Genomic DNA, 16,461 nt, shown 5'->3' with positions numbered 1-16,461 from the left:
CCATTTTTAGTTTTCTGAGGAAATTCCATGCTGTTTTTTGCAGTGGCTGCACCAGTCTGCATTCCCACCAACAGTGCACTAGGGTTCCCTTTTCTCCACATCCTCGCCAGCACTTGTTGATCGTTGATTTGTTTTGATGGCTGTTCTGACCGGTGTGAAGTGATCTCACCTATAAGCAGAACCTGGTCAACAAAACAAACAAGGAAGCAAAATATAAACAGAGACATTGAAATAAAGAACCAAGTGACAGTAACCAGAGGGTCGGGGGGAGAGGTATAATGGGAAAATAGGGGCAGGGTTGTCAAGGAACATGTATAAAGGACACAGGGACAAAGCCAAAGGGGGTAGGATGGAGGGTGGGAGGAAGGGATAAGTAGGACAGAGGGAAGAGGAGGGGAGAAAATGGAGACCACTGTACTTGAAAAACAATTTAAAGAAAAGTTTCCATTGGTGCTCTATATTAGCATTTAAAATATTTCTTCAAACATGGACAAAATCGGGGGGGATGGTGGGGGTGGGGGAGGGAGGTGGGTTCAGCTGGGGTGGGGGGGAGGGAAGGGGAGAAAAGGCATACAACTGTAATTGAATAACAATAAAAAATAATAAATTTTAAAAAAAGAAAAAAATATTTCTTCAAATACATCTTGCACATTATAGTTATATTTATTGTAACTAATTAGATTTATGCTTTGACCTATCGTAAATAAAGAGCCTTTTCCCATTTTTTTCTCTTTGTCTTATAACTTGTTCGGTATATAACAAAACTCCTGACTTTTAGATATCGATATTGTATCCAATATAAGAATTCTCATGCTATTTGTAATAGTGTAAAAGGTTTTTCCTGTATCAACAAGTCATCATTATGCAGGGTTTTTTTAAGTGTGATTTCTGGATCTCACGCCCTTGTATCCTTGCCCTACCCAAAGTTTTTCTTTCACAAGGGATTGTCTTGATCCCTTGAAAACTTTCATTACCTTTCTCTTCCATCAGCACTGTCCTTCCTTTAATCTAAAAATTGGCGATTAATAACTGTTAATGGTGATAAGAAGTCAGTGCCTCAGAGCGTCCTTCTGGCAGACATTTAGAAGGAGTCTGAAGAGGGAGTCCCCAGATGATGGCTTTTGAAGATTCTAAAAGGGTATTCTTCATATTTCCTGACTGATTAGTCCCCAGGCTGAGTCCTCATTATCTCGTCTACTCTCGTGATTGTAAGTAATGCTACCAAACGAATGGGTTCCAAATCTCCATGACCTTATTGAGCACTTGTTATATAATGATAATTGTGAAATTAAAATATTTTATTGAAAATCTACAGTGGCGTGTTTGAAACAAAATTCATTGTATTCACCCCCACCATCCCTATTTCCTGTCACGACAGTTCCATTAAGGGCCCACGGGCTCCAGTTCTTGAGGAATCTGGGTTTTAAGCAGTTAATCAGGACTAGGGAATGGGGACAAAGGCAGAGACCAGACTTATGAACTGAGTCAGTATGGGAATCAGGGGGAAAATGGAGTAAGGTTAGAAGACAAGCACACTTAGAACCCAATGACCCTGAGTAGAAACAATACAATTTTCTTACTCCTAAGCTGGCTGGTTATGAGATGGCTTGAGGAGCACGTGGACAATTCCTTTATATTACTGGGGCATAGATACAGTTCTTAGGTCCATTCACTCAGTTCTCAAGTCGGTTGTGATTGCCTTAGATCAGCTGTGAACTGGAGTGGAGTAGAACTAGCAGGCATGGGTAGATGCAGACTGGAGAGACTAGAGAACAGCTAGGAAAAAAACAGGAACAATGCTTGAGAATACAGTCCAATATGTTCTTTTATCTACAAACCACACTTTTCTGCCTATTACATCTACAACTCTTTTTACTACAAACAATAACAGTTATCTCTTACCATTTCCCTCTCCTATACATAGACTTTCTTTTATTTTAACAATACTCAGGATGCACATTTTCCCCATGGTTTTAAAAAATGTTTTCATCTAAATTTATCTTCCCAGTATTTAGGTGTGAAAAGGCAAATACTCTTGCTACTGTTTTGTGGATGTGGAAACAGACTGGAGAACATAAGTAATGTTACAGTGTAGTTAATAAGCGGCAGGCAAAGCCTAGAACTCAGGCCCCCCGCTTGTAACTCCAAGTTCTTTCATCAGACTCCACTGTGTCAGTCCGTAATGCGGGCAGAATTTATCACTAACAATACAGCAAGGATTACACTCTAAATTATTGCCTCTGCTCTTCACAGGAAACTGTGTCTCTAAATAGCAAGTTAGCACAATCCCATCAGGTAGCAGTAAATGACCTAGTCTTAAAACTACGGTTGAGTTAATCTCACTGGCTTTCTATTCTTATTTAGTCTCTAGCTGTAAGAGGTTTAGAGTAGCTTTCTAAGGGCATATGTTAGCCTCAAGTTTTAGTGAAGAGCGAGGGACTAAATACGGACAGACCCTATATGAAAACAACCTGAGAAAAAGCTGTCGACTGGGTCCCAGTGGGCAATAGTAAATCTAGAGCTGATGGCCTGGCAGCAATTCCAGCTACAGAGACCTATGTGTGGTACAGAAAATTTATGATGGAATATCCATCTGGCCTGCAAACACTGCATGAATTTAAGACACTCTTGGGTCTGCATGGTCTGACTCAAAAGGCCAACCAACATGTTGATCAAGTCTATAATACCTTTGACATGAATAAGGTAAGAACTTTTCCTTTTCCTTTGGCTATGGTTGTCCATTTTGCCTTTTTTAAAATGTAAAATAAACTGAAGTAAAATGTGTGCATCCTACTGAATGGAGAGGTCTTCAGAGAACCCCCAGCTTGTAGGGAAGTGAGTTATTAAACACATTGAGCACTGACGGCGTGAAAATAATTGGGAACTAGCCTTTCTGCCCTTGGAAATGATCTGCATGTAGGGAGTTATTTTAAAACCAAATTAAATCTCGGCATGGAATTCAAATGCTATCATTTAAACAAATCTAATAAGTGCAGATTGATTTACAAAGACTGTTTTCAAAGTATTTAATGCAATGGTGACATTTTATGGGAAAGCATATTACAGAAATGTGCTTTTTAAAGTGTGATTACACCTAGATTGGCAGATAAAATCAGTGGAAATTAGCCACATGTTGTTCGTGCTCAAATCAAAAGTTGGAATGCCTCATAATACTTCTTTCTTCATATCTGACCAGTTTAGTTTGAGCAAAAAGCAAAACTACTTACAGTCTTAAATTCAGAGAAATTTTAGTTTCTAAACAATATCATTGAACTATTGTCCTAAATTTACTCATTCTTGAGGAGTTGTAGCACATTTAATTTTATGTCTCGAAAAAATATAAAGATAAGAAATATGAAATAGAAAAAATAAGACAAAAAAAGTAATCTGAAATTCCAGGCTAAAGTTCTTCCAGCCTGTTTTTCCTTGTGCATTTCAGTTATTTTACCTGTATTTTATCTGTGTATTTCAAAAGGTGCTGATGCCCTCCAGGGTAAAAGGCAAGGGGGGAATAACACTCATAGCAAAACAGATGGCATTGAAAAGCCATGCATGGTAATAGAGGAAAAAAAGGGACAATAAATTTAATATAATTAAAACAACTGCTGTCCCTTAGGATATATGGAATCTAGCACGGCCCTTTGAGCTCTTTTCCAAAGACAGAGAGCAGATGATTTAAAAGGAGTTAATAGCTAAGAACTGGGGAAAATTAAACCTGTGCAAAATTAATGGCTATTTTAATCCTTGAAGCAACCTGAGGAACAAATTTCTTTCAGGACATTATTATTTTTTGTTCTTTGTTATTAAACATGAATTACGCACTGCCCGTGTAGCATTTCTGTGTTTTCGTCATAAATTCTACTTAGTGTAGTTTCAAGTAAACATAGCTCAGGTATAGGAGACCGTTCTATGTGGCGTGGGCCCAGCTCCCACTCAGAAAGGCCAGTGGGGAGCAAGGTCCAGCACACAGGACCCACACCCACGGATAGGATCTCCCATAGGGAATCAGGCCTGAATTGTACCTAGGCTGCTATGAGGCTTGCTTTTGCTAAAACTCCCCCACCCTGAATTCAGGCAGCAAATGTTTACTGCATATCTTTAAAGTAACTTCCTAAAATCTATGCTAAACCTTCCAAGGACGGGTATAACCAGTTCAACCAGTTTTCCCTTTACATTTGCAAATATCCTTCCTCTTTTATGTAGTTAGCAACACCCTCTCCTTTGTTTTCTGTAACCGCCTAAAGTGAACCTGTGCATAGTAAGTAAGGATCATCCTCAATGTAATGGGCCCAGAAAAGCAATAATAGCCTGTCAAGGCAAGGGTCGGCAGCTCTCCTCTTGAGAGAGTGGCAGCGCCATCCCTTTTCCTCCACAGGACTCAATAGTCCATGTGAATTTGTCTTGTCTCAGCCACAACACACAGATCCCGCGGGCCGGGATCCACATCACTCAGGCCCTATAGAACTTAGATATCAGAAAATGAGAAAGATTCTGCTTCTGTTCTTAATTCTGAATTATGTTCTGGTCATGCTACAGACTGAAAGTGTCACACCAAATTCTAATATTCAAATCTAAACCCCAATGTGATTGTATTTGGAGGCGGAGTCTTTAGGAGGTGATTAGGTTATGAAGGCAGAGTCCTCATGAACGGGATTAGTGCTCTTATAGGGAGACCCGAGAGAGTTTTCTTACCCTATCCCCATGTGAAGACACAGTGGGGTGCCAGTTGTCAATGAACCAAGCCGTGGGCCCTCACCAGACAGGGAATCTACCTATTCCTTGATCTTGGACTTCCCAGCCTAAAAAACTAGTGTTTAAACTGCTCAGTCTATGGTATTTTTGTTATAGCAGCTGGAAGTGACTAAGACAGGATACTGTATGTGCATGTTGTGTGTTGCTCTCTTTGTCTTTACCTATGAGAGTGTCTCTCATGGCGTTCTCTTTCTCCCTCTGTCTCTCTCCCTGTCTCTCACTGTCATTCCCTGTTTCACTCTTCGTGTGGCTGCTGCTGCCCCACCGTGCCTCCTGTAAGCAGCCCAGTTTCACAGGAGAAGCCTGTTGTCCTAGACAACAGCTTCTCAGGCTCTGACAGTATCCTGAGAGGTTAGAAGATGAGCTGCCATCGAGTTTAATTATTCTCCAAAAGAGTCGATGTCATATTTCAAAACAGCGATTTTGTTGTTAGCTCAACATTTGTGAAAGCACCAACAAGTCCGTGGTTCGTGTGCTCAAGCAGGAGCACATGGAGAGCAGTGCTGGGAAGGAACAAGGAAGTGCTGTCAAAATGAAGCCAGCTGTCTGGGAGGCAGGGCCAGGCGATGTCCAAACAGGTAGCCTGTGGCATGTGCCATTGGAGTGAGAATCCTCTCAGTGACAGTTATGCAACGGCCAAGCCCTTCTCAGGAGCTTAATTTAAGTGACTTCGCAGCTCTGCCTGTGTTCATGATTTATCAGAGAGATTTGATGTTTGCTTAGGAAGCAAGTCCACCTAGGCAGCGATGACAAACAAATGCCATGAAAGGTATGGGGATTGTGACATAAAAATCAGGTCATAAAATGAGAAGGCTAATGATTGTTCACTAACAAGTGACTGTTAAAATGATATGCAATTATGCACAGGAAAAAAAAAAGCCATATACTTAATTAGATCAATAAAGCTGTCAGCTGTCCAGAATCCTGAAGGATTTACTCTTTCTGTGAAGTTCCTCTGTAGTTTTAACTACTGTGGACAGAAATCATTCTAAAATGTATTTCATACTTTACTGCCTCCTCAAAGTTCTGGAAAAATATTTTCTTGATAGTGCTCATTATTATGAACATTGGTGGTCACATTTATGGTACCATGAAGCACCCACGCCTACTGAATTTGCTGGGGCTAAGTTTCCTAATGTTAAAAATTCTAAAAATATGTGCTTTTATTGTGTTTTATTTTTATTGTTTTTCTTTTTCCCTGCTATCAAATGCACACTTCCCAACTTTCTCATTGTCATAGTACTATAAGCTTCTAACCTCTTTTTATTCTGCCATTTCTAACCTGGGTTTGGCTTGTACTCATGTTGACCAAAATTATTTGAATAGTGCATGAAGTAAACGTAAATAGTTTCTGAAGTTTAGAGTATAAAGTTTATGTCAATTCCATTGGCTAACCCCCGACCCTTTCAGGCTTCTCCTTGACACTCAGTAAATGTAGTTAATGATTTTGGAGTGCTTATAATGTCCATGACACTGTTTCAGGCACAGCACACAGGCAAATGCATTCAACATCACATGATTGTAAAATGTAATTATGGTAGTGGACATGATGTTGGCCCCTCTGAACAGCAGGGAAGGCTGTTAATTGACCGTGGCCTCAGGTGCATCACTTTGAGATCCATCACTGTGCTTGTGTCGCGTCCATGCCTGGGTTTAGATTACCACCAATGAATGAGTGCAGCAGAAATAATAAGGCCAGTTCATTCCTAAAAGACAGGGGACTCCTATGTCAGCTGACTTTGACTCAAGGATTCCCTTCAGGTTTTGTCCATAGCAGTAGGTTTAAGGAGAGTCTAGGACACTTCTGCCCAACCATTCCTCGCTTTCTTCTACGCAGTGGTCAGGGTAGCATTCTTGTCTGACATCTCCCCTAACATTTCCTGATTTTCTTCCTGTTTACTTCCACGTAGAATTTCTCCAAATAAATTTCTTAAATTGGGGTTAATAAGTCTAATAATATCCTATGAATAAGACTCACAGAAAAAGATCCCAGAGAAAATGTAAGATTATAACAAATCAAACCAGAAAAATGTCCCTGTGAGACACAAGGGCCCAGCACAATAAATAGAAAAGAATGAACCTTACAGCATATGATGAGACATTTTTAACAACAGGGATAAAGAGAAGATTCTAGTATCTTTAAAAAAGGGAGAAAATGAAAATCAAGATAACCTTGAACTCCTTAACACCTGTACAGGAGGCTAGAAGTACAGATACATGGAGAAGTGCTCCCAAAATTCCAAGAGGAAAAGTATCAAGCCAAATCCAATGTGAGAGAGAAAAAAGACATTTGAGGACTGAAAAATTTACTTCACACTTCTTATATTTTCTTTCTTAGGAAGCTGCTGGAGCATGTTCTCCAGTAAAATGAGTGACTCTATCAACAAAGAGGGAGACAGGGAATCCAGCATAGGAAAACAGATATGGGCACTCCAGGATCATGGAGAAGGACAGTCCAGACCAAATACCATGCAGAAAGCCCAACATGCTGCTAATCCAGATGGAAAAGAAGGAAGGGGACTCAGGGAAGACCAGAAAAAAATGACATTAATGGATTATCTACGCTGTTTGAGGATTTCAAAACAATACTAATTTATTAATTGATATTAACCAATCTAATGGTGCATTTGAGAAAGATTAAGGCCAAATGCAAGAAAAACTATTAAAATTTAAATGAAGCAACTTTAAATTTTTTATTATGAAAATTTTATACATATACAAAATTAGAATAACTCCCATCAATTCATCATCCATCTTCAAAAATTATCCAAATTTTGTCACTTTTGCTCCATCTGTCTTCTTACATTTTTTTCTGAAATTTTTTTATAAGGAAAAAACCACACAAACATGATTTCACCTGCAAGTACTTTATTATTCATATAATAAGGACACTTTTAAAAACATAACTACTATGCCATCATCATATATAACAAAGGTGACAGTAATTCCTTTTTTCAATTTTGGAAATACAATTTTTTATTTTAGTATAATTGGTATACAACATTATATTAGTTTCAGGTGTACAATATAGTGATTTGACATTTATATAGCTTACAGTGTTATCGCCATACTAACTCTAGCAATCATCTGTCACCATGCAAACTTACTATAATATTATTGACTACATTCCCCTTCAGAAGGTGACAATAATTTCCAATGTCATGTAATAGTCTATGGAGAAATTTTTCTGGTTGTCTCAAGCATATTTTTTCATTGTTTTGGTTTGTATATGGGTCCCAACAAAGTTCATATCCCCAATACATGGAAATTGATGATTATGGCTCTTGAGTCTATTTTCTTCTACTGTATAATAGATCCCTAAGCTCCCTACCTCCATTTTTGCCATTGATTTGCTAAGGAAAGTGAGTCATTGGTTCTGTACAATATCCTGCATTGTTGTGTCATTAACTGGCTTTCTATTCTTCATATTACCTGTAAACTGGTATTCAGCTATAGAAGCGTATATATATTCAAATTCATTTGTTTGGCAAGAATGCATCATAAGCACATAATTATTGGTTGTCTCATTTTTTATGGGTTGTCCATTATGTTCAGAAGATGTCAGCTGATCACAACAAGGCATGTAAAATAAGGAAGTCAATGATCTTGGTATACCAATGTGCAAAGCAGAGAACAAAATTTACCAGAGTCCTTAAAATGAAACTCTTGACTTTTAAATTAACTGAGAGTTGTGAGAGTATAGAGGAAAAACACTGGTGTGCTGGGAAATTTTTAACAACTAAGTCTATGGGGTTGGCAGGGAAGCCCAGGTAACATCTGCTGATTTCCATGTTGTTTCTGGTTATTGGTTCCTAAAATGCAGTGAAAGTGGACAGGTGCTGCACTATTCTCATCTAAGCATCCACATACTTCACCTGGAGATTGATGCAAGATGCCCAGTTCCTTGGAAACTACTTTCTGTGCTAGGCATGAACCTGCACTCTGAACTCTATACATACAGAGTACATGGAATTGAACTTCCTTCGACTCTGCTGAAGTCCAGGACACAGCATGGCTCTTCATTCTGCACTCTTTGCACTCCAGCCACACTGTTCTCTTCAACTAGATCTTCAGTTATGCTCTTCTCATCTGTCCTTTCTTTTTATTAAGAGCAAGTGGTGCATAAATTTATCCTCATGGTGTACAGCAGTGAAGAAATAATGAAGAATAAAAAATTCATCATTCCCCTTCAAACCCCTAATGCTTCCCCAGACCAGGCACCTAGGATGATGGCATATAGGAGGAGTTGAACGGATATTTACTGAGTAATTAAATAAAATAGAAGTGATAATTTTAGTATTCATATGTATATATGATTCATATATATACTATTCATATATATATATATGTATATATACACACACACACACACTTTTTCCTTTCCATTCCTCTCTCTCTCCCTCCATTTTTGTCTAATATTTATACCAATAATGTCCACTATGTCTTTAAAATTCTTACTAGTGCAAAATTGGAGTGATTATCTCAAGGGAAATTTTAAAATTTATTTATTATTTAAAAAGTTGTATTTTGTCAGGGCATCATTGGTTAATAGTTATATATGTTTCAAGTGTGCAATTCTATAACACATCATCTGTATACGATATTTCACATTCACCACTCAAAGTCAGGTCTCCTTCTGTCACCATGTGTTCCCCCTTACCTCTTCTACCTATTCCTACCCCCTTTTCCCTCTGCTCATCACCATACGGTTGTCTGTGTCTATGAGGGGTTTTTTTTTGGCTTAATCCCTTAACCTTTTTCACCCAGCCGCCCAATCCCCAGGCCCTCTAACAGCTGTCAGTCTGTTCTCTATGTCTATGAGTCTGTTTCTATTTTGTTTATTTGTTAATTTTGTTCATCAGATTCCACATATAAGTGAAATCACATGGTATTTGTTTTTCTATGACTGGCTTTTTTCACTTAGCATAATACTGTCTAGGTCCATCTCAGCTGTCACAAAAGGTAAGATCTCCCTCTTTTTTTATTGTGCAGTAGTATTCCATTGTGTAAATGCACCACAGCTTTTTTATCCACTCATGTACTGATGTGCACATGGGCTGTTTCCAAATGGCTATTGTAAATAATTCTGCAGTGAACATAGGGGTGCATATATTCTCTGGGATTAGTGTTTTGGGTTTCTTCAGATATAATCCCAGAAGTGGAGTTGCTGGGTCATAAGGCCAAGGTATTAATAGACGTCAGAGGAGCATCTGTCCACACTGAATTTGTTGAGACAGCATCACTTCTCATCTACTTCAGAATGGCTATCATCAATAAATCAACAAACAACAAGGGCTGGTGAGGATGTGGAGAAAGGGGAACTCTTTTGTACTGTTGGTGGGAATGCAGATTGGTGCAGCCCATGTGGAAAGCAGTATGGGGATATTTCAAACAATTAAAAGTGGATCTTCCTTTTGACCCAGTGATCTCACTTCTGGGAATATGAGGTGTGCCCAGAAAGTATCCATCCATGTAATGTGTAAAATAGAGATATTTATTAAAGAAGATACAAAAAACATTGTACATAGAACAATGATGCCTCAATCCCCTTCAAAGTAGGCACTTTGGGACCTCACATAGTTCTCTCAATCACCATCAGCTGCCCTGTTGTATTTTCCTGAATCTCACTGATGGTCCAAAATCTGTTCTCTCTCAAAAGTGATTTTAATTTTGGGAAGAGCCAGAAGCCACTCAGCACCAAATCTGGACTGTCAAGAAGCTGAGCCACATGGGTGATTTGAGGTTTTGTCAAAAAACTCTGTACAAGATGTGATACATGAGTGGGAATGTTGTTGTGATGAAGCTGCCCATCGCCAGTTGCCCATAGCTACAGCCTTCTGAATCATTTGAGTAGTTTCCATGAAAGGTTGTTCAAGCTTAATGCAAAATTTGATGCAGATTAGTTGGTCTACTAGCTCAATCATTTTGAATGGATGGCCACACACTATACATGCTCACTCAATGGCATCTACCACCCCCACTGACTAGTACAGTGAAATCATCATTGTTTACTCGTGAGCATTCCAGTCCACTCTCCTTGGCTGCCAGCTTACATCGATGTCACACAAACTGTTCTCCATGTATTAACAATGGCTGGACTTTTTTCTGACAGACCCCATGTATCCAAAGGAACCCAAAACACTAATTTGAAAGAAAATTAGCACTCCCATGTTCATGGTAGCGTTACGTACAATCACCAAGATATGGAAGCAGCCCAACTGTTCATCAGTAGAGAAGTGGATAAAACAACTATGGGACATTTACACAATAGAATACTATTTGGGTATAAAAAAAGAAGAAAATTTTGCTGTTTGCAACAGTATGAATGGACCTGAAGAATATTTTGCTAAGTGAAATAAACCAGTCAGAGAAAGAAAAATACCATATAATTTCACTCATATGTGGAATCTAATGAACAAACTGAACTAACAAGTGAAATTGAGAGAGGCTTATAGAGAGTCAGGCTGACAGTTATGGGGAGGGAAACTTAGAGGGTGGGGGACTGAGCAAAAAGGGCAAAGGACTCTTGGACATGGACAACAGTGAGGTGATTGCAGTGGGGATGGAGGTATAAAGGAACTAAATAGTAATGGGAAAAATACTCAATGTTCTACCACTTGGGAGATAGCCGACATACTCAAAATATCCACATCAATAACGTTGGTGAAAGTGAAAAATGTGTCTTTTATTTTATGGAAGAAACCATACAGACTTTTGAACAACCCAATACATCTAAACACTAGGATGAAACAAAACAGCCAAAGCAAATTTCCAGATTATTTAAATTAGCAGCCTCAAACAACTCCTGGGAATCAAGAGTGAGGGAATGGTGAGTGAATTACTGATACAAAAAGAAAAGTGAAGGTAAGTGGTAAACCATGGGATTTCACACATGATTACTATAGTATGTATGATAGTTTACCTATAAATATGTTCACAAATCAAATCAGAGCTGTAATGAATCATGAGCCCTTGCTATTTTTAGATGGGCCCTTTGGTGAATCTCTTGTCCTCATGGACACGGTGAAGGTGGCACCTGAGGAAGAGTAGGATGGCCAGGCTCCTGTCCCAGTTCTGACCTGTTGCTGTGTATAATCTTGGACAATGCTCATCACATATTCATGTTAAAGTCTTCACTTCTAGAACCCAGGCAAGACCTAGCCTGCCTACATTTCACTGAGCTCATGTAACAAAATAATGGAGGAGTAAACTTTGAAAAAATGTGCAATACAGTCCACAAAGGGACAGTATGTTTATCTGTAAAATGCAGATAGCTCTGACCTCAGCCCCCACAAATTTCAGAACAGTGAAGAGTAACTCTACTTTTTATCAAGTTCAAATTATATTTCCAAATGGAAAAGTGTTCTACAGGGGCAGGAGTTGCCTTCGTGCCATTTCTCATCTTTAATTGATCTGCATGCCTTAGACATTCATTTGTGCCCTTTGAGGCAATTGGTCCCTTGAAATGGTTGCTCATCTCAGAATGAAATTAATTCAATGGAAATCATTTTAGAGTTTTGACTGTCTTCTTGATGTAACTAGGGTATCTGCATGGGAGCTCCAGCTCTACTTGAAATTCACAAGTGGTCTTTGGTTATCTGGTTCCTTGGCTTCTCTTTGTGTCAGAGCCCTTAAAAATTGGAACAGGCACAGATTTATGTGATTTGAAGAGAAACTCATTTCTGTTTGCCTTTTACTGGTTTATGGATTGGAATTCTTTTCTTAATTCATGTGAAGTTTTTGTTATATATGTAGTGACCCTTTGCAGTATTTTTCATGAATACCTTCTCCACTTCTTTTTATATTTTGGTTTTTCATTACAAATAAGTTGATGAGCTTGAATTTTGTATATTTTATTTTTTAACTTCTGTTGCCTTAAGATGAACAAACTGGCCCTGGCTGGTGTGGCTCAGTGGATTGAATGCCACCAAAAGGTCGCCAGTTCGATTCCCAGGCAGGGCGTGTGCCTGTGTTGTGGATTAGGTCCGTAGTAGGGGGTGTGCGGGAGGCAACCACACATTGTTGTTTCTCTCTCTTTCTCCTTCCCTTACCCTCTGACTAAAAATAAATTTAAAAATCTTTAAAGAAAAAAGAACAAACTTGTCACCCTTTGAGAGCTCTAACATTGATTCTGTTTTTCACCCTTTGATATTTCTTAACATTTAATTAAAAGAAGTTTCTTGGGAAAAAAAAGTTGGAGTAGGCAACATGGCTTTTAACTTGCATCGTAATGACTGTTGTTCTTGAATCCCCTGGCTGCATCTAAGGCAGTATTGGACTGTCTGACCTACACGGTGACCACAATTACTGCTGCTACTCTTCAGGCACATTTACTGGAAACAAATGACCATCTCTTGGATTGTAAACCATTAGGTTGCAATCTCTTAAGGGTAAAGACCAAGGCTACTAACTTCACCACTGCCAGCATAGACGCTCTCAGGAAGCATTTCTTGGTGATAATAAAACATCTCGTATTTGTTTAGCACTTTAAAATTTACCAAACATTTTCATATTATATTATCAATTATTGCCATTTGGCTGAGCCTTTCACAGAATTTTACTCGTTAAGACTTCAGCTGTGCTTGCTGACATTCATTTAAACTTTAGCTGTTGTAACTCATATATTTTAACAAAATCTGTTGGAATTGTGCTTCTCAATTCTGGCTACATATTAGAAGCACCTGGAGGCATTATTAAAAATACCAATGGCTGGGTCTCCACCTCAGTCCAATTGAATCAAAGCGGTATTTTGTTTTGTTTGTTTTAAGCTGCCAGCTGGTTGGAATGTGCACCCAGATATGGACACTGCTGCCACACGAGAAAGACTATAGTCAAGGTGGCCGGAAAATGGGTTCCCGGCCCATTTCTGCCACCAAAGAGCTGTGTACTATGGATACATATAAAAAGGGGATTCTGGGTCCAAAACTGTAAAATCCAGATGCAGTTCCTCCCACTCTTTTTATTTATACTCATAGTAAAGGAACATGGCCTTGAAGCAAGTAATACATGGTATATTACTTGTATATGTATTTCACTATCTATTCTGCCATTTTCTACATCCTCTGTTCACCTCTTCTATTCATTAAAGAACAAGGACCTGGGCTCTTTCATGGAAAATGCAACACCCTTAAGAGATAGGTTGCTTGAATTAGGGGGAGGTTAGATTTTATTTTATCTGTTGCAATGTCAGTGTAGGGGTACTGGTATTCATAAGAGGAAACCTGCATTGCCCACCTGAGGAAGTTCATTGCAAAAGGCTGCCATTGTTACAGTCCTGGGTGGGTCTTCCATAATTAGCCCATTCAGAAATGATCAAGCTCAGACAAGGTCTTGCTCCCACAAAAGCACATGAGACTGGCTTCTAGTTCACAATGGGTCGGATAGCTGCCAAGCTGGCTACATTCTGGGGGCAGATGGTCAGGGCTTCCTGATATATACAGGAAACATATTAATGACCAAGGGCTTGTTTGGTAAATATTATATCCCAGAAGCCTTGATTTTGTACAGTCATGGTTAAGTCAAGAAACAGCTGTGTCTGATCTGCATAAGATCACAGTAGAGAACCAATTTACCAAGCCAGAGTAAATTTCTCATCTCACAGAGGGGGGTCTCTCCTCAGGATCCAGCAATTCGTGGCTGATAGAGAGTCTGTGTTCATTGCTGTTATAAGTCCCTATAGGTGAATGGGCTAGGTCATATATGCTGAACATAACATTTCCCTTACAGATTTTTAAAATTTACAAAAATACTTAAAAAGTATTCACATGTTTTTCATGATAGAGGTGGCCCTTACATTACCTACTTTTATTGCAGTTCCTAAAATGCAAATTAAATATCACCAACAATTGTTGATCAATCCTATAATGTGCTTACACCAGCTCTCTGGGTTTCCTTACTTCTGACCATCTGAGTAACCATTTCAAACAGACATTTCATTTATTATGTTGCTACCAATCTACCACAGCTGGTAAAATGTCAATGAAAAGTGTTACATGTGAAAAAAAAACGAAATATCTAAATGTCTTCAGGTTAGGTGCTGGACAATTCATGAATTTTTCACAGATGATGTTTGCAGAAAGTTAATGCTGTGGGGGAAAATGGTGTTCATTTGGACTATAGTTTCGTGGATTTTCATTAGATTTGAATTGTTTGTTTCCCGAATAAGAGGGCACACTAGAACAAATCAGGTTTTGTCACTAGTTGCTATAATGATCCTCTCTATTTCTGTGGTCTCAGTGTCACGGGCCCCGTATGGTGTGGTTCTTGGTCAGTACTGTGCAGGGTCTCGCTAGGTCTAAATGAGCTCATGGGTATGAAGTCCAGTGCCTCGCACATACGTACAGCAAGTACTACCTTAACACCAACAGTTGTCACTGTCACCATAAAAATTGTAATTGTTACCATTAATAATCCAGTCTATTTCTCATCTGCCAAATGAAAGGATGTTTCCAGACCTAAATCGTATGACATGAATCAATGAAATGAGAAACCAAGTTACCCTAGTGACATTACCCAATTTATAAATTCATTGGACAAAACCCCAAAGCAGATCTCTGTTTCTTGGGGTCACTCAGGCAAGCTCAGAGAGAGTGAGGGCAGAGCACATTGGATATATTGGGTGATATCTGTAGTGAGATTTTACCCAGGGATTTTACAGGGTTGGGGAAATGGAGGGATTTCTCAGGGCCATAATGTAGGCGTGAGGCCCTGAAGGTGGGAAAATGCTGAACTGAAGCAAGAACCAGCTGCACAGCAAAGGAGGGCTCAGATTCCTAGCCAAGAGCATGGGTGAAGACAGAAAACAGGATCAGCAAAAGCAGGACCTTTGTGTATTCTTCAGGTCCCAGAGGGGCAGGTGGGTAAATTTCCTGGGAAAACTGTAGGCAGGAAGAGACTGTTGTCTGTGGGGTGGAAGAGGAGCTAAGGATTTCAAAATGGATGGAAGAAATGTTCACCAGAGACACCAGGGAGCAGCAGAGGGCAAGGGGAGAATGAAAATCGTGCTTCCCGCTGTGCCAGAAAGCTCTGAGGGGCGGGTGAGGTGGGGCCTGGAAGTGGTAGCCGAGAGCCCTTTGTGCTCACAAGTCTCCCTGAGGCTAAGCAGCTTAGAGCAGACAGGCCAGCTCTGCTTGGGCTGCATCAGATATGGAGGCAGCACAAGCTCCAACACTCAGACATTCAAAGTTACTTTACTTTATGCAGCTGTGTTACCAAATGATTCACACATAGGAATCCAGAACAACAGGCTGCATTGAACATGTCCCATCTACTCGAGTCTATGGCACCTCTTCCAGAAAGACAATTCAATTGTAACGAGTTTGGGGACAATATTGGGTGGTACGAATAACAAAAGCCTTAGGATAAGGCTGACTGGGTTTAAATCCTGGATTTTCCCTAGTTCTGTTACATTAACTAGTTTATTTAACTTCTCTGGCAATCAGTTCTCTCTTCTGTAAAATAAGAATAATAAGGCCACCTGTAAGGCTGCTGTAAGAATTGCAGATAATGCGTGAAACGTGACAGCATGGTGCCTGGAACATGGGCTTTATTCCCTTTTTAAAATATAAACAGTAGCTCTTTAGTAATAAATAATCAAACAGTTATTTTCATGTGCATGCAAGCTTTATAATTCAACTTTCTACCTGCATTTCAAATTTAAAATGTCCCGAAAATACCTGATTTGTGGCAGGTGGTGAACATTGCCCGGAG

At 39.3% G+C, this 16,461-nt stretch overlaps 1 protein-coding gene across 1 annotated transcript in view; it reads left to right on the top strand.

Annotated features, from left to right (window-relative positions):
• Positions 1-310: 310 nt before the first annotated feature.
• Positions 311-16,461, top strand: part of GUCA1C (guanylate cyclase activator 1C) — a 36,385-nt gene continuing 20,234 nt past the window's right edge. Inside the window, 2 exon segments of the mRNA XM_071220771.1 lie at positions 311-344; positions 2,501-2,703. Coding sequence (XP_071076872.1) covers positions 311-344; positions 2,501-2,703 — 237 coding nt within the window.

This window comes from Desmodus rotundus, chromosome 2 (assembly GCF_022682495.2).
Source record: "Desmodus rotundus isolate HL8 chromosome 2, HLdesRot8A.1, whole genome shotgun sequence".
Taxonomy (NCBI): Eukaryota; Metazoa; Chordata; class Mammalia; order Chiroptera; family Phyllostomidae; genus Desmodus; species Desmodus rotundus.
Note: the sequence above shows the minus strand (reverse complement) of the source record. Positions and strands in the feature narration are given on the sequence as shown.